Here is an 18128-nt window from a genome sequence, read left to right as displayed (position 1 = left end):
ACAGTGAGACTGTGACTGTAAAATGCAGCCTTGCTCAGGTCTCCTCTCACAGACACTCCTCACACAGGCCCTTCCTGGGACACTGTGAATCCTGGCTTGCTAGGGCACAATATTTCACCTGAGAAGTGAGTCTACATCAAAGTGATGTCACATCCTGCTCCCCACCCCACTTCCCTGCCTCCTGCCTGGGAGTCAGAGAGCTGCAGACTCTTCCTGTGAACCACCCTCAGCCTCAAAAGGTCTAGGAAGAGGTTCTGTCTTCTGCCATATGGGCTCAATTTCTCTTCAAAGACCCCACCATGTTCTTGTGTCTGGTGCTCAGGCCTGAACTTCCTGGAAGCCCCCACTATGCTGCTGCCCCTCTGTCTATGTCCATCCATGGCATTAATAACTCTTCTAGTAAACTTCTTATTCTCCAGGGATCTATTACAGTGTCCTCTTGAATACCCACCTCTCCCAAAACCTAACAGATATGAGAGAGGGTGGTGCCAGGCATTGACCCCACCATCACATACCAGGCCACTGCAGAGGTACAGCCCAGAGCCACATCTTCCTCCTGCCTTCAGTGCTGAGGTGACAGTCCCCAACTTCTAAATCTATGGCCTTCTCCCCCTACCTGAACACCCTTGGGGGACATTCACAGCTTCCCCTGCCCAGAAGCCCTCAACTGGACCATGGGTCTCCTCACAGAAACATGTTCCTTGATACCTGCTGAGTCAGACTGTTAGCATACTGGCAGGCCTGCTAGCCTGCTTCCTGCCTCTAGGGTCCTAGCAACATCTGATGTCATCACCTGTTGTTACCTTCAGGCATGGGCCACCACATCCTGTGCTATGGGTCTTCTTCTTCTTCTTCTTCTTCTTCTTCTTCTTCTTCTTCTTCTTCTTCTTCTTCTTCTTCTTCTTCTTCTTCTCTTGTAGTTTTTCAACACAAGGTTTCTCTGTGTAACCTTGGCTGTCCTGGACTCACTTTATAGACCAGGCTGGCCTTGACATCACAGCAATGCTCCTGCCTCTGCCCATCTAGCCCACATACCCTGGGCCAAAGTATTTACCTGGTAGAGGGAAGCAGACACATCGTCATTCGGGCATAAACCTGGGATGTGGCCCATTGTAGCCACTGAATATCATCAGGGATGTCAGGAAGCCACATCACCAACCTGTGGGAAGGAAGCCAGGGGCACTGTGAATGTGTGCTCCATATACAAACGCACACATGAACACACATGTACACACACACATGCACACATGCACACATACACACACACACACACACACACACACACACACACACACACACACACACACACACGCATGTACACATGGGTTCATTGTATCAGCCTAAAGATAAACCAGGAAAAAAAAAGCAAATAAAAAGCAGCCATTTCAGCTGGGTGTGGTGGTGCATGCCTTTAATCCCAGCACTCAGGAGGCAGAGGCAGGTGGATCTCTGTGAGTTCAGGGGCCAGTCTGGTCTACAAATCAAGTCTTGGACAGCCAGGACTGTTACACAGAGAAATCCTGTGTTGAAAAACATTAAAAAAAAATAAAAATAAATAAAAATAAAAAGAAAGAAAGAAAAGAAAGAAAAAAACAAAAACCAGAAAGCAGTCCTTTCTCAACAGTGACCTTCATCCAAGTCAGCTGCCAGTGTCACCTCAATCTGATAAGCTCCCTAAAGCAGATTTGGGATCTCATCACAACAGAGAACCTTTGAAAACCGCTAAAGGAAACCAGGCCACCACTTAGGGCTCTAGAAAGCTGTTGGAAATGAATGGGGAAAGGCCTCAACTTGGGGTCAGTCTACCCAGTCTCTCAAGGGTTGATGGTAAGTGCTGTCTGAGGCCTAGGCTTTCCATGGAGGTCAGCTGGTGCATGGCCACTATGAACCCGCTGGTAGCACCACAGGGGCCAAAAGCATCTGAGGCTCTGACAAAAAGGCAGGTTCCCCAGAGCAGGAGACTGACTCCAGAGGGGGGACACTGGATCAGTAAAGCTACCCAGGAATTTCCGAGGAAGAAACAAGGGTGTTGGGCTGGGGTAGCGTGGTAACATAGAAAGGCAGGGGAGAAGCAGGAGACTCTAGCATGTCCTATCCGGAGGTGTTTAAGTAGACTTGCCACAGGGCAGACAGGAAAGAAGCAGGGAGGCAGGCCCGGGCTTTTGTTGTTTTGGAGGATTGTTGTTGTTGTTATTGCTGTTTTTGTTTTTGCTTCAGCTTCCTAAGCAGATTTGGGATATCATCACAACAGAGACCTTTGAAAACCACTAAAGGAAACCAGGCCACTTAGGGCTCCACTTAGGGCAGCTGCAAGTACACACACACGCACACGCACACGCACACGCACACACACACACACACACACACACACAACCAATGCATACAGACAATAACTACATATAAAAATTCCCTCAACATGAGACACACGCTCCCACATACACAGACATGCCCCCTCCAACAACCCTCCCCCTCCCCAACACACACAGCAACACTCATGTGAAAAAGAACAGGAAAAACAGACCAGCCAGAGCTCAGACTTTAACTCATGCTGGTATAGGTAAAATCCAGAGAATGAGACTCGGGGGTAAATTTGAGACTTCAGATCGGAGCCAAAAAGTCAAAAGTCTGAATCATGTAAAAAAAAAAAAAAAAAGAGAGAGAGAGAGAAGGTTCCCTGACAGGGGCTGATGGCGCATACCTTTAATCCCAGAGGCAGAGGCAGGGGGGGTCTCTATGAGTTCAAAGCCAGCCTGGTCTACAGATCAAGTTCTAGGACAGTCAGAGCAATGCAGAGAAACCTTGTCTCAACAAAACAGAACAAAAAACAACAACACAAACTAAAAACCAAAAACCAAAAACAAAATGAAAGCCAGATGTGGTGGTGAATGCCTTTAATTCCAGCACTCTGGGAGGTAGAGGCAGGCAGATCTCTGTGAGTACAAAGCAAGTCCAGGACAGCCAAGGAGAAACAGCCATGGAAAAGAAAGTATACAGACATAATTACAGGAGATCCTGTCCTTAGCCACAGGAGAGATGGGGGCCTTTGGCTGAGAAAGTGACAGCCCATGGACTGACGGCAGAGCAAAGGACGGGCAGAAAGGCCTAGCATCACTCAGCCACAAGGAAGGAGAAAGAGTAGGAAGTGGATAATCTCACAGGGCTGGCTGTTCCCTCACGCCTTGAGCAGCTGCCCAGCAGTCAGGTGCAGAAAACAGGTGAGGCTCAGGGGAGGCTGGCAGGAGGACTCTGCTTCCTTAGGGAATTGGGAAGGCGGTGCTTCAGAAAAACAAGGAGAGTGCCAAGAAACAGAGACAGGGTCCAAGGGAATGGAAGGGCAGGTCTGGGTGCTGTTCCTGGGGCGCCAGCCCAGATGAGACAGCATGAGGACACAGCCAGAGGACACCTCTCTCTCCCTCCTTCTCTCTCTCTCTCTCACTCTTTTCCTCTTTTTATCTCCTTTTCTCCCTCCCTCTCTCTCTTCTTACCTCTCCTGTCCCTCTCTCCCTCTCTTCCTTTCTTTTTCCTCTCCTCCCTCATGGTAGCACTAACCATCCTAAGGATCCACTCCACCACTGAGCTTACCTCCCAGCCACATCTTTCTTAAGAGACAGGGTCTCTAAAACATACCTCAAGCTGGCCTTAACCAACTCTGTGGTCCAGGATGGTTTTGAACTCCTGATCCTCCTGTGTCAGCCTCTATCCAGAGTGCTGGGACCATAGATGTGGACCACCACACCCAGTTGGAAAGTCTAAAACATTCTGAGCATGGTCGTGATGCTCGAAACATTTCTGAGATTCCCTCTCTCTCTCTCTCTCTCTCTCTCTCTCTCTCTCTCTCTCTCTCTCTGTCTCACCTGTTGGCACTTGCTTTTAACTAAGTGGATGTAAATACCCAGAATTCCAAAGTAGCAACCACAAAACCAAACCCTCAGACATCTCCCAACAAGGGAAGGCAACCTGAAAAGAAGCCACTGCTGACAAGTGGACACGTGAGCCCAGCCCACAGCCAGGACCTCGAAGGGCCCCAGGCAGTCTCCTTAGCTATTTCCTCAAACCTACACCGAAGTGCTGAGACATGCAGTCATTTAGTCCAGGGCCACACAGCTGTGGAAGGGGTGCAGCCAGCTGTCAAACCAGGACAGTCTGATGACTGAGCTGAGCTACTACTGCCCTGCTGTGCCTTTTGAGAGGAAGCCCCAAGTTCCAGGACCACCCCACCACCCCCACTTCTGTCTCCTAACTGCCCACTTTGACTCATATCATCCAACCATGGCCAGAGGGATTGGGCCTCTCAGCTCGTTTGTGATTCTAAAAACAGGCCCTAGGGACAACAAGGACCTGCTTCTAGCCCCAGCCCTCTTACTCACCAATTTGCTGGCCATACAATTGTGGTTTCTATCTCTCCCTGCCTCAGTTTCCCGAGGGGATCGTGAATGGCTGCACCAGGTGCTAGTTGAGGCAACTGATAGCTCTCTGTGTCTCCAGGTGGCTTCAGAGCTCACACCGTATTGCAGATACCCATGGCTCAAAGAAGGAGGCCTCTCCCAGGGGCTCCATTTCGTGAAACATACAGCCAGCCTGGGCTGAAGCCACTAGCAGCTCACTGAACTGTCACACCATGGCTCGACGCTCACCTGTGGACTGCAGCGATGGCCGACTCCACGGGTAGAGTACAGGGCAGCATGACGTATGACAGGATCCTGATGGGCAGGAGGTTGCAGACTTTGCTCAGGTAGCCCTCCCTGTCCTTAATTGCTTCACTCAAAGCTGGGGGATGAAAAAAAGGTGATTTGAAACTACATGTCTATATGGTTCCTGAGAATACCAAGATTCAAGACCCTCTGTCTGGGGCTCAGACAGGCTTTGAAATAAAGGAAACCTGGAGCCAAAGGACCAGCAGCAGCTCAGCGGGGACACACTGGGGTTTGTGAGCTGCTCCTCTCACAGCAAGGGTAATACAGAGGTCAAAGTCAAGCCAGGGGTGGTGGTTAAGGCCTCTAGTCCCAGTACTGGGATGCTGACACTGGAGATTTTTAGTTTGAGGCCAGTGTGGGCTACACAGTGACATCATCTCAGAGAGAAAAGGACACAAAAGAAAGATTCCCATCTCTTTTCCTCTCTATCCCTTCCTCCTCCCTCTCCTCCTTCCCCCCACCCCCGCCCCACTTCACCTCTGCTGGCACATGTTTAAGCCTATGGCTTGTTCATGTTTCCAGATGGGTTTGAGGGAGCACACAGCTTCCCTGCCCCCCCCCCCCATGGCAGCACCTCCACCTCTGAGTTGGCTCTTTCTTTCTGGAGCTTTATCTTTTATCCTCGCCCACCCCCCAAGCGCCCCCCCCCACCTGCTTTCCCCTCACTGCCCCTTGATCTGACACCTCCCATTAAACAGCTACTGTCTGGAGTGCAGACCCTGGGTTCCATGCACAGCTGAGTCTCTCGTGGGCTAGCCTGTCTGACTGGGCAGATCAGACCACTGTCACAAACTGTGCCTACACAGCAACTTCTATAAACAAGGGGCATTGAATCCTCAGAGATTTGGGTGCTGGGGGCCAAGTGTTGCGGAGCCAGCAGCTGCTGGTGTCTGGTGCGGGCCCGGGTCACAGATAGTACCTCTGTAGCCGGAAGGACTAGAAGATATCTATTAATCCTGTTTGTTTGTTTGTTTGTTTCTCAATACAGGGTTTCCTATGCAGCTCCAGTTGTCCTGAAACTAATTCTGTAGACCAGGCTCCAGGCTGGCCTTGAACTCAGAAATCTGCCTGCCTCTCCCTTCCCCTGCTGGTTTAAAGACAAGCACCACCATTCCCCAGCTGAATTGGCCCTCTCACAGCAGCTATCTCATGTACAAGGCCCTGCCCTCAGGAGTTGTTCCAATGCTTACTCCTAACACCATCCCCTTGGGGGCTTGGATTTCAGTGTGTTTAGAATCATTCTTGCTCTTGAGATAGGGTTTTACATAGCCCAGGCTGACTCAGAACTCACTATGTAGCCAAAACTCACCTTGAAACTCCTGTCTTCACTCCTTAAAGACAACACCACATTCTGTTTGCCATCAGCACAGGAATTTTGAGAGACACAAACAGAACATGTCATTGTCCACCTCGGGGCCAGTGACATAAAATACATCACAAGGAGGTATATAAATCTGGGGCTGAAGTAGGAGGGAGCTAAGGCGAGAACACAGGTGGACAAGTCGACAACAGTGACCTCCAAGGCATTCTGAATGTATGAGGCTAGACCCCAAGTCCTCCCTCATATCTGCGGCCCTTGACAGAGTGGAGGATGTAGGGAGGCAGCTTGGCAGGAGCCTGTGTGGGTAACCCTGGGCTCACGTGCATCAGCTTTCCTCCTGATCATGACCTCTAAGGATAAGGAAGGGCAGGGCAGGAGGTACAGGGATGGGTGGCAGTGGCCAGCTTGTGCAATAGAGGGAGATATCCCTATGGCCTGTGCCCACAAGCCCAGAAGCTTCTTGTGGGAGAAGTGCCATCTTTTCTTCTTGTAAACAGCAGGTAGCCCGGTCCCTTACACAGGCCAGCACGCCCTGGTCTCATCCTAGCCCAGTACAGCAGTACCTGTGTTGAGTTTGGGGGACAGGGTCTTCCGGATATTCTCATCCCAGGGTACAGCGGTAAGGCACAGGCTGACTGGCAGCTTGTCCCCTAAGAGGCTGCTGTTTTCTAAGCAGGGTCTTGGGCCTTCAGGCTCCATCTCCTCTATAGACAGACTCAGGCTGGGCTGGGGCCCATTACAGATGCCTGCAAAGAACACAGAGATACCCATGAGGAAAGATGGTTGGCAGTCGTCATCCCGCCAGCCCCACTCAGCCCCATATGGCGAGCCAACACAGCAGCCTCATGCCTGCTATAATCCCATGCAGGGCACGGGTTAAGGTGGCCACATCAGAACAGAGAGAAGTGCGGTGTGTGCAGCCAGGAAGACGGGAGTGTGGTTCCTGCCTGGCTCACTCACTTACTCTCTGGCTCTGTGGGATGCCTTCTGCAACTGTTCATAAGCTTCAAAGTAAAATACTCTGGCGAACAAAGAACTCCTCTCCCACAGGCTGAGCACAAATTCCAGGCCCTGGACAACAGCACGGTGGCAATTCTCCAGCTACCAGAATCGTCACTTCTACTTGTGTGGTGGTTTGACTAGGTATGCTCCCCATAGACTCATGTGTGTGACCACTTGGCCCTTAGAGAGTGGTACTATTAGGAGGGGTGGCCTTCTGCCAGGAAGCATGTAACTGGAGAGGCAGGCTTTGAGATTGCATATGCTCAAGCTACACCCAGTGGCACACAGTCCCTCCTTGCTGCCTACAGAACCAGATGCAGAACCCTCAGCAGCTCCATCTCCAATGCCATGTCTGCCTGCACCCGCCATGTTTCCCCACCATGGCGATAATGGATGGAACCTGTGAAGTAAATGTTGTCTTCTATAAGAGTTACAATGGGCATGGTGTCTCTTCACAGCAATAGAACGCTGACTAAGGCAAAAGTCAGGGGAGGAAATTCAAGCACTGACACTCACTCAAAGTCACAGAGCCGTTGATGGCAGAGCCATGTCTGGTGTCCGAGATGAAACCCTTCTACCACAGCTGCCAAGTACTAAGAGGCAGGCAGAGACGTATCCAGTCCGGGACTGTCTCCTTCCTCTCAAGTGCTCTTTGCTTCTTTCCTTTGAGTCAATGTCTCACTATATAGCTCAGGCTGGCCTTGAACTTGAACCCCTCCTGCCTCAGGCCCCTGAGCCCTGGGACTCTCTGGTCCTTCCCACCAGCTTAACTGAGAAGCAACAGTGTGAAGGGTTTTGTTTGTTTGTTTTGTTTGAAACAGATCAAGCAATGATGATTGCTATCCCAAGATGAAGCAGCGGCATGAATAAGGTACCCCACCCCTCCCAGCTCCCGCGCCTGTGCATGCCTGTGTATGAGTGTGTTTTATGTATGTGTACCTGTGTGTGATGCTGGGCATTGGTTTCCCTCACTATACTGCAACTCTCCTCTGACTTGCCCCATTCTTGCTTTAGGAGTCCTCAGTGGCTCCTTGTTGCTGCAGGTACAAACCCCTCCCAAGTCTACATGTCATTCTTCCTGTTTCTTCTTCTTCTTCTTCTTCTTCTTCTTCTTCTTCTTCTTCTTCTTCTTCTTCTTCTTCTTCTTCTTCTCCTTCTTCTTCTTCTTTTTCAGTTTTTCAAGACAGGATTTCTCTGTGTAGCCTTGACTGTCCTGGACTCGCTTTGTAGACCAGGCTGGCCTTGAACTCACAGCAATCTGCCTGCCTCTGCCTCCCGAGTGCTGCCCATGTCCTCTTCTCTGTCTATCTTTGGCCACTCCAACTACACGGGCCTTCCTTTACCATCTCTGTGACTCACAGACCTTGATCCTTACTCTCCAGCCCTGCTACTCATCCAGGGCCCACATACTCCAGGACATCCTTCACAGGTCAGCCTGCAGCCTGGATCTGCCCATCTCTTTGTCACCACCCTTCTGCTCGAGCACCCCCTTCACCATGGACGGTGGTGGTGCATGCTTTTAATCCAAGCACTCAGGAGGCAGAGGCAGGCAGAGTTCCAGGCCAACCTGGTCTACAATGGGAGTCCAGGACAGCCAAGGCTACACAGAAAAGCCTTGTCTCAAAAAACCAAAAACCAAAAAGAAAAAAAAAAAAAAGAAGAAAGAAAGAAGTGCTTTCATTCCTCACCACGTGATCATTGGTCATGTGTATAAACTGTGACAGTCATGATGTCAAACCACAACCCAACTTGGTTACCTAGGTGAGCCTAGATGACTCAAGGGCAGGCACCTGATGGGAAGAAGTCTCATCCGGTGGGTGGAACCCACATTTGTCTGGGAAGCAAGTTCTGATGGCCTCACCAGGAAACTGCCCCCAAATCTTGTCAAACCTCAGCCCATTATGCTAAAGGATCAAAACAAACAAACAAACAAACAAACCAAACAAACCAAACCAAAAACCCCAAAAGAGAAAGAAACAGGCTGCCTGCAGCGGAGGGGCCCCACAGTGCAATCAGGTACCCAAGTTCAAATCCAGCTCTGCCTCAGGACAGCTGTCCTGCATCCCCAGCCTGCATCCCATCTATAAAGTGGGCAAAGCTTTTCTATGCCATAGGGCCGAGAAGTGGATAGAGTGAGGCTCTGGGAAGGCCATGAGACTGGGTCACAGAACCAAGGGACTCTGCAATAACCTGCAGCCAGACCTACCGTTCTCTGCCAGGAACCGGAAGGCGTCCAGGTACCCTTGAAAGCACAGCTCTCCCATCCTCTGTAAGCAAATCAGGCAGGTGAACCACAGGGGCTGTGACTGCCATACCCTCTGAGGACCTAGGACATCCAGAGCTTGGAGGTCCCCTGAGAAGGTGCGCTATTCTGTGCTTCCCCAACTTTCACTCAACTCCAATGTCCTCTCCACAGAGATTGTGCTAGCAGGAGCCCTGCCCCAGGCCTGGGCCTGCAGCTAACTAAGCCTGATCACTCTAACCAACTTGGTACTACCCTAACTGTCCCTGGGGAGGGGGGTCACCACTGAGCGTCATGATTGGTGAACAACTTGGGTACATGCAGCTAAGTTCTCTTGGCAAAGCCATGGACACATGGAGGTGTGGCTCAACTGTGAGGTCTTGCCTCATAATCCACCAGTGAGGGTTGGGGGATTGCGGCTCAGTGCAGTGTCCTTGCCTGGCATGTGCAAAGTCCTGGCTTCCACCCTCAGCACCAAAAAAGACAAAAAAACAAAAACCCAAAGTGTCTGGGGCAGTGCTCCTGTTTCATGTATGTGCGAGTCCATGTGTCTAACGGAAGTTAGAGAATGATTTACAGGCGTTGTCTCTTTCTCTTGTCATGTGTGTTCTCAGGAATGAACTCAGTCCTCATGGTTGGCAGCAACCACCTTTACACACTGACTTATCTAGAGAGCTCACATTTTTTTTGTTTCTTTGTTTGTCTTTGTTTTTGAGACAGGGTCTCTCTCTGTAGTCCTAGCTTAAACTTACAAAGATCCACTTGCTTCTGCCTCCTGAGAGCTGGGATTAAAGGGGTGCATCACCATGCTTTGTTTGTGTGTGTGGTAAGATTGTTTGTTTTTTTTTTTTTTTTTTCTTTTTTAGTTTTTTAATTTTTTTATATAGGTATTTTCTTTGGGAGAGGATATTTTGTGTGTGTGTGTGTGTGTGTGTGTGTGTTCTCTTGAGACAGTGTTTCTCTGGGTAGCCTTAGCTGTCCTGGAGCTCACTATGTAGACCAATCTAGCCTTGAACTCACAGAGATCAGCTGGTCTCCTGAGTGCTGAGATCAAAGGCATGTACCACCACCACCCAGCTTTCTTTCTTGTTTGATTTTGTTTTTGTTTTTCAGGACAGGGATTCTCTGTGTAGTCCTGGCTGTCCTAGAACTCACTTTGTAGACCAAGCTGGCCTCAAACTCAGAGATCCATCTTTCTCTGTTTTCAGAGTGCTGGGATTAAAAGCCTGTGCCAACGTGCCCATCTCTAGCTCACTTTAAAAAAATATTTTAAAAGATTCATTTATTTATGTACATGAGTGATCTATCTGCATATATACATGCAGGCCAGAAGAGGGCATCAGATCCCATTATAGATGGTTGTGAGCTACCATGTGGTTGCTGGGAATTGAACTCAGGACCCTTGGAAGAGTGGACAGTGCTCTTAATCACTGCTGAGCCATCTCTCCAGCCCATGGGATCCTGTACTTTAAATGTGGAGAAAGGGAACTGGGCTGCAGCACACATTCTTAGCCCCTACTTCCTGATTGTAGATGCCAGGTGGCCAACTACTAGAGGCTCCTGCCTCATGACTTCCCTGCCATGAGAGACTGTGCCTTGAACTGTGATCCCAACAACAGGAATGAAACTTGGACACCATCCCCCACCCCTGACTTCTTGGGACCCCAATCCTGACCTCTGGGAGATGCCCACCCAGCTCTAGTACAGCTTTCTGAGTCACTATCACGGCACGATCTATTCCTGTCTGCTCGTGGAGAGACTAACTGGGGTCCTGCTGTCTGGGAGGCAGACAGGGGCACCCTAGCTCGCAGCTCACCTTCACATCAGGTGGGAAGAATGCTCTGGAAATAAGATGGAGGTTCCCAGTGCAGAGGCGGAGACTGAGGTTGGTGATATTGACATAGAAGAAGTTGGTGGACTTGACTTTGGGGCAGATGTCATGCTCGCCATAGAAAGGGGACACTGTGATGGTGGTTTTGGCATCTAGCACAGGGATGTTGTCGCTTGCTCCTCCATCCACGTACCGCTGGAAGGAAGAGGAAAGAGATGGTGCTGTGTTTAAGTGTTTGCCAGACATTGCAGCTTATATGGTGGCCTGGGAACCACTCTTCCAGCAGCTTCTCACTGGCTTTGGATGTTACTTTATATTTTTGCATAGGATGCCCACCATTCAAATATGCCAGGCAAAGTGGCACATGGACATGAGAGTCTGCCCTGCTTGTCAGTGCCTAAGGCCAGGTAGCCACCCATAGGTTAGTCCTTATCATGTGCATAAAGGGGCCATATAAACTAAGAGTGCTATATATAATAGGGACAACATGTGAGATGAACCCTGCTCCTAAGGGGACACATGGCTACAGGTTGAAAACCAGTCTCTCTTTGGGAGATATAGGACAATGTTTTCCCATAACACTTTTCTTTTTTGGGAAAGGGCCTTACAGGCTGGCCTTGAATGCATGATCCTCCTGCCTCAGTCTCCTGAATGCTGGGATTACCTGTGGAAATCACCATGTCCATGACAGAGTCTTATGTAGCTAAGGCTGGCTTTGAACTTGTGACCTTCCTGCCTTCAGGAAAAGCTAGGAATGCATTCTGAGAACTCAGAGGACATTACCACAACGCTCTTGGGTCCCTCCCACTTAGTTCTGGAAAGACCACATGCCCACATTATGTCACAAGGAGACTAGGGACTAGTATCAAGATCCAAGATGTGCTTAATGGCTAGGGTTCCAGGTAACCCAGTCCTGCGCTGTGCCCACAAACAACACACCTGTGATATATACACTCAGGCAAACACACCTATTAAGAAGTTAAAAAACAAAACAAAACAAAAAAAACAACAACAACAAAATAAAATATAGAGGTGGCGCTTGCCTTTTAGCCCCAGTTCTTAGGAGGCAGAGGTAAGCAGATCTCTGTGAGGTCAAGGCCAATATGGTCTACACAGAGAATTCCAACCAAAGTTACATAACAAGACCTTACCTACGGGTTAAAGAAACAAATATACAGGTATATCCCCATGAACATCCACTACCTTACAAGAGTAATTTAATTCCTAAGCATGTCACACTTTAATTAGGCCACCAGGAGGCTCCCTGGGGTGCTCAAGAGGAGATTAAGGGAACCAGGCCAGTATAGCCAACAGACAGCAGACAGGAGGTGGAGGAAACTCCTGGGGGTGTGAGTCTGTTGATCAATCCTCTGGGAATGCCTGGTATGGATTCTGTCCTCTACACTGAAGATCGCAGCTCTGCAGTCAGACACAGTCATGGGTGCCGGAACTCAGCTCACAACAAAGGAGGCCTCAAACACTGAGCTACACAGGGAGCCCTGATATACACACTTACCTCACCTCTGAAGGAAGGAGGGATTAGGCCAGAGAAGAGGGGGATGAAACAGGAGCACACTAGGGCCTGTGGGGGAGAAAAAAAGGAGTGTGACAGTCACAGGCCCAGCACTTCTATATGCCCCTCTATACTTCCCCAAGTGACCAGCACAAGCAGAATACTCTCTGCACACAGTAGATTTTTTGTTTGTTTGTTTGTTTGGTTGACTGGTTGGTTTGATTTTTCCAAGAGAGGGTTTCTCTGTGTAGTCCTGGCTGTCCTGGAATTCAATATGTAGACCAGGCTAGCCTTGAACTCACAGAGATGTGCCTGCCTCATGTTTCTCCAATGACAGTAAGATTTTTCAACATCTGGACGAATGAATGATACTCACAGTTGTATTGGGTCTTAACAACAAGGCCAGCTCCTTAACTATACTATTTTCACACTTTAGTCTTCTGTCCTTGACCCAAGCAGACCACACTGTTGACTCCATGGCATAAGGGGCTAGAACCATGCATCTCACCCAGGGGCTACAGGAAGTACAGACCTGGGCCCTCCTTCAGGGTTCTCTTGCAGCTAGTTAGAGGCCATACATGCACAGCAGTCCCCTAGAGCACACTTTGAGAACCACTGTTCTGGACAGCACACTATCCACTGAGAACAGAGAGGTGTTGGCAATTCAGAAGCGACTAGAAATTCGAATGGAGAACCAGATTGCATGCAGGGCTGCTGGGCACGTTTGCAGCGTCATAGAGACTCACATTCAGTCAAATGCAGCTATTGATTTCAGAACTATAAAAAGCATATATTGTATTATACAAAAGGCCAAATTTGGTGTTTAGATATGGCAAAAATTATCTTCTCTGTGCTAGGTCTGGAGACAGAGACAAACAAGAATCATCCTACCCTGGAGAAGCTTCATTCAAAAGGCCAACCTTACTGGGAACATGCCTAAGCTGGGGTGTGGGGCACACCCAAGACCAGTTCTCTGAGTCTTAAAGGAGGAAGAAACACTTGTGTTAGGGTGTGGCTGAATGGTAAAGCAGTTGCCTGGTGTGACCAAGGCCCTATCTTCCATGCCAGCACTGGAAAATTTAAAAGAATTAAAGAGTCCTGGCACAGTAGGGTTTCCAGGAACTGTAGACCAAGTTACCTGGGTGTACAGCATCTTCATGGCCCCAGTCCACTGTGACAACAACAGCCCTGTACCACTCTTTCATTTGACCACACCCACCCACAGGGACAAAGTGCTTACTTACATCCACCACTTCATCTTTGGACTGGAAGTCAGACACCAGCACATTCTCTCCATCTGACACCCTGGTGAGCGAGATGTAAACCCTGCCGGAAATGATCTGGTGGACATTGTCTGGGAGGACCTCCTGGAGCCCGTCTCGGATGCACTTGTTAAGGTTGAAGAATGGGTGGAAGGTACCAATGTTGCGGCTCCTGGCTTTCCGCACGAGGTCCATGAGGATCTCCAATATCTGGTCTGGGGAAAGAGGATAAACACACAGAGTAGGGTACTACATTGGAGACAGACCAGAACCCACACAGAACTTTTGAACTGTGGCTGGTCCCAATTAAGACACCATAAAACCCACCCTGTATTTTGGTCATGACTGGGGGTACATTCAAGGTGGCTATGGGTGACACCCTACATTTCAAAGGTTTACTGGGTGACATTATCTCATTAACAGTGGTTTACAGTCATTACGAAGTGCTAATATTCTGGGAACAGCTCAAAGAATCAATTTTACCCTTGTCTAATTTTATTCAATGGAGTAACTAAGAAATACAAAATGGCCTGTTTGGTGTGGGGTGTGTATTTCTTGGATGGTGCTGGCTAGGCCTTCTTGTGGCCCATGTCCATAAGCTCTCTCACTTTCATGTCCATAAAACCACAGGCCGCCAACCTTGGCACAAATGCACTCAGCATTAGAAGGTATAAGAAATAATGCAGGCCTGGACCTAAGTATAAACCTGAAGCCCACCCCTTACTCAGGAAAGTACTCTGCCACCTGTCTATACCTCAGATTTCCTTTAAATTAAAAAAGAATTACTTATATGCATATGTGTATATGAGCTTATGTGCACCACAGGTGTGCAAGAACCCACAGAGGCCATAAGAGAGCGTCATACTCCCAGGATCTAGAATTACAGGTGGCTGTAAGTTGCTAAGTGTGTGCCAGGAATTGAACTTGGGTCCTCTGCAAGAGTGGTAAGTATTCAGTATTAACCAGTGAGCCATCTCTCCAGCCGCTAGATGGCCCTTGTCAAGGTGAGTAAAATTTACTCACCTTCGAAGACAGAAAGGATTGAGTAAGTAACATCTATAAAATGCTCAACCCAGAAAAGGTTGTGTAAGTGGCTAGTCTCCGCGCAAGCCCCTATCGCCAGAATTCCCAGATTACACATGCGTGTATTGTATATTCATGTTCTATCTGCCCTCACTCTCCAGACCAGGCCCCTTTGGCCAGTTCACTGTGTCCTGGTACTTATGACCACCTCTTCCAGCCCTAAACAACACAAAACCTGCCTCCACAAAGACAGACATATCCCAGCCTGTCCTGATCCAACATCAACCCTGCCTTCCAGCAAACCCTTCCCCATTGCTGAGCCTAACTTGAGGATGAACTTACACACTGCTGGCAGATTCGCCTACCTCCTCTGCTAAGCCTGGCCAAACACTCAGATGCCCCAAAGCCTTGGACAATGCACCTTAGCAGCTCCCATAAGAGATAACCTACAGTTCTATCCTCTCTGTGACCTGAAGGGTAGCCCCAGGCTGCCCCTGCCTTCCGTGCAGTTAACAACCACCCTTTAATACAGTTCCTTATATTGTGGTGATATCCCAGCCATAACAGTATTTTAATTGCTATTTCATAACTTTAATTCTGCTGTTATGAATCGTAATGTCTTAGGCAACTCTCGTGAAAGGGTCCTTAGACTCCAATAGAGGTCACAACCCATAGGTTGAGAACAGCTGCTGTAAATGCGTGTGTGTTACATATATCTGGGGTTAATGCATTTAATCACCTATCCATATTGGGGCTCAGAGCCCTCCGTGTAAGAACTGCCTTTAGTGCTGAAGCCATAGTGCAGAAGGGTCTGCAGCGGCCATTGGCCTGGTCTAGTCTTCTCAGGGGTCACTCTGCCCTTTGCTCCTTTCTACCTCCCTCACTGAGGAAGACAGACAAGCAGGCAGGCAGCCCGATTTGCTTGCCTTCTAATCCCTGAGTCTCATCAGCTCAGGGTCTGCTCACTGATCCTATCCAATAGCAGAGCTCAGCTCATCAGCATGGGCTTCCCCAGGCTTGCCAAAGTCACTCCCTGTGGGCTGTGGCCAGCTGAACAAAGAGTAAAGTGTTAAAGAGGCCAAGATCAATGAGAGTTGATCAGGGGCATTATCATGCTGCCTGAGGACCTTTGGGTGTCAGCAGCTGCTCCCTTGGCCACTTAGCCAAGCCCTGCCCACAATCTCAAAAGCACTGGGGAGGGCACCACCACATCCTAGTAGTTTAGCAGGTTAAAGAAGTAAACGTGCTTCTTCTTGCTCATAGATGCATAGGCAAGTGTTTAATTAGGCCAAGATTCAAATGCCCAGAATGTCACCGCCAGTGACATCGATCTGGGAAGCGCAGCTCGCCCAGGCCAGTGAAGACAGGAGAGGGTGGAACTGGACCTGTCTGGGAATCCATTCCAATATCTAGGGAGTGTTCCAAATACTTTCCTAACCCACGTACCCCGGCACCAGCGGCCACTTCTCAAGGCTACTGGAGGGTTGGACTTCACCAAGGTGTCAAGTCTGGGTACCTTCTGCCCCTCCTGGCGGCACCCACAATAGGACACTAGCCAGAGCAACCCAGGACCAACCTACCGCTGCTCAGGAAGGAGAGGACCCCGCGAACCCGCGTCGCTCCCTGCTGCTTCCTGATGACCCAACTGGCAGGACCAGGATGGAGGGCATTTTTCAAACCAGGGCGCCAGAGTGGGCCAGTAAAAAGATGCTCACGAATATCAGGTACAGAGGGCGAGTCGGCTCCCGCCCGCCCTCGGAAATCCCAGGCCAGGTGACAGGCCCTGGCTCTCCAGCTGGGTTCCCCCGGCACCCGGAAGAGGGAGAGCAAGGTTCCCTCGGGTACCCGGGAAAGTGATACCGATTCCCCAGATGGAGCACCCCTCCCGCACGCGGGGCCTGGCTGGTGGCCATGAACGCACCGAGAGGGAGACTGCATGCGAAGGTGACTGCATGCAGTGCACCGGCCGAGCATCCGAAGAAAGTGCGCGCTTCGCGGAGGAGGTGAGGGGCGCGCTCGCTCAAACACAGCGTAGCCCCCACGTGGTAGAAGCCAAGGAAGCCGCAGCCTGCGAACGACAGGCTCCAGCGGCGCTTTGGGTCGTACATGGCTCCCGGCGCTTGGATCCGGGCGGCGCTGCAACTCTGCTAGGTTCCCGGGTGTGCTGCTCTGGCTTAGGGTGTATCAGCCGCTTAGGCAGTCCTCGGGTGACGTCAGACTAGGCTCCGCCCTGCTCAGACCATGCAAATAAGCCAGTGGAAGGCCCAATGAGTGGACTTCTGCGGGTTCCTTTCATGCTCCGCCTTAGTAGGCTTTCCCAAATCCTAGGCTTAGTGCTTGCTGAGCAGAAGTGCTCCTTTCCTTTCCTTTCAGATCCCGGATGTTATGCTGGTGGCACGCTCTTCTTTCCTTTATTACACACGAGATACCACTACCTGAACAAGAACGTATTGTCTTTCCTGATTTTCTTGTAGGCTTTCTGTTTTAGCAGTTATTTATTTTGCTTTCTGTACATTTTCAATTCATGGAGAGAGGTAGAGTTTTCTTTCTTTTTTAAAAAAGATATTAAAGGGATTTTTTTTTCATGTGTATGAGGTTTTTGTTTTGTTTTGTGGGGTTTTTTCTTTGTTTGTTTGTTTGGTTGGTTTTGGTTTTGGTTTTTGAGACAGGTCTTTTTGTGTATCCTTGGCTGTCCTGGACTCGCTTTGTAGACCAGGCTGCCCTCGAACTCATAGCGATCCGCCGCGTCTGCCTCCCAAATGCTGGGATTAAAGGCGTGCGCCACCATGGCCGGCTTTGTGTACGAGTATTTTGGCTGCATGTATGTCAGGCCAGAAAAGGACGTTCGATCCCGTGGAACTAGAGTTTCAGATGGTTGTGAGCCATCTCATGGGTGCTTGGACTAGAACTCTGGTCCTCTGTAATATTATTTGTGCGCTCAACCACTGAGCCATCTCTCCAGGCCCTTGTTTAATTTTACAGTACTAGGAAGTGAACCAGGAGCTTCCTGTATGTCAGGCAAATGCTGTACCACTGAGCCCTACTCTCAGCCTCTTTTTCATTTGACACATTGTCACCTTTAGTTACTTGGTTGGCTTTGAACTGGGTCTTTACCCCAGCCTGGACTTCAGCCTCTGACCCTCTTGCCTCAGCCTTCTAAGTAACTAGGGTTATAGGATGGTACCACCAAAGTGTCACTTATAAATAAAAAAGTGACTGGCAGGTGCCAGCCAGTAAGGG

The 18128-nt window shown here is 49.6% G+C and overlaps 1 protein-coding gene across 1 annotated transcript; it reads right to left on the bottom strand.

Moving 5' to 3' along the window:
* Positions 1 to 1046: 1046 nt before the first annotated feature.
* On the bottom strand, positions 1047 to 17076 carry Pnpla3 (patatin like phospholipase domain containing 3). Its single transcript, XM_051160120.1, has 8 exons — positions 16810 to 17076; positions 13848 to 14080; positions 12607 to 12672; positions 11076 to 11285; positions 9224 to 9284; positions 6579 to 6761; positions 4635 to 4767; positions 1047 to 1159 (listed from the first exon to the last, which is right to left on the bottom strand). The coding sequence occupies exons 1-8, from the start codon at positions 16994 to 16996 to the stop codon at positions 1051 to 1053; spliced, it is 1182 nt and encodes a 393-aa protein (XP_051016077.1). The 5' UTR covers positions 16997 to 17076; the 3' UTR covers positions 1047 to 1050.
* Between the last annotated feature and the right edge of the window lie 1052 nt (positions 17077 to 18128).

The sequence above is a fragment of the Acomys russatus genome, chromosome 17 (assembly GCF_903995435.1).
Source record: "Acomys russatus chromosome 17, mAcoRus1.1, whole genome shotgun sequence".
In the NCBI taxonomy this organism is placed as follows: domain Eukaryota; kingdom Metazoa; phylum Chordata; class Mammalia; order Rodentia; family Muridae; genus Acomys; species Acomys russatus.
The sequence above is the reverse complement of the archived record's forward strand: the minus strand, read 5'-3'. Positions and strand labels throughout refer to the sequence as shown.

What these genes read in the sequence shown, in the direction of transcription:
- Pnpla3 (XM_051160120.1), bottom strand. Translation starts at nt 16,996, where the DNA reads ATGTACGACCCAAAGCGCCGCTGGAGCCTGTCGTTCGCAGGCTGCGGC. An exon ending in CGCATGCAGTCTCCCTCTCG is followed by an intron (nt 14,081 to 16,809) that starts GTGCGTTCATGG and finishes CTCTTTCCCCAG; the next exon opens with ACCAGATATTGGAGATCCTC. An exon ending in CTCCTTCCTTCAGAGGTGAG is followed by an intron (nt 11,286 to 12,606) that starts GTAAGTGTGTAT and finishes TCTTCCTTCCAG; the next exon opens with CGGTACGTGGATGGAGGAGC.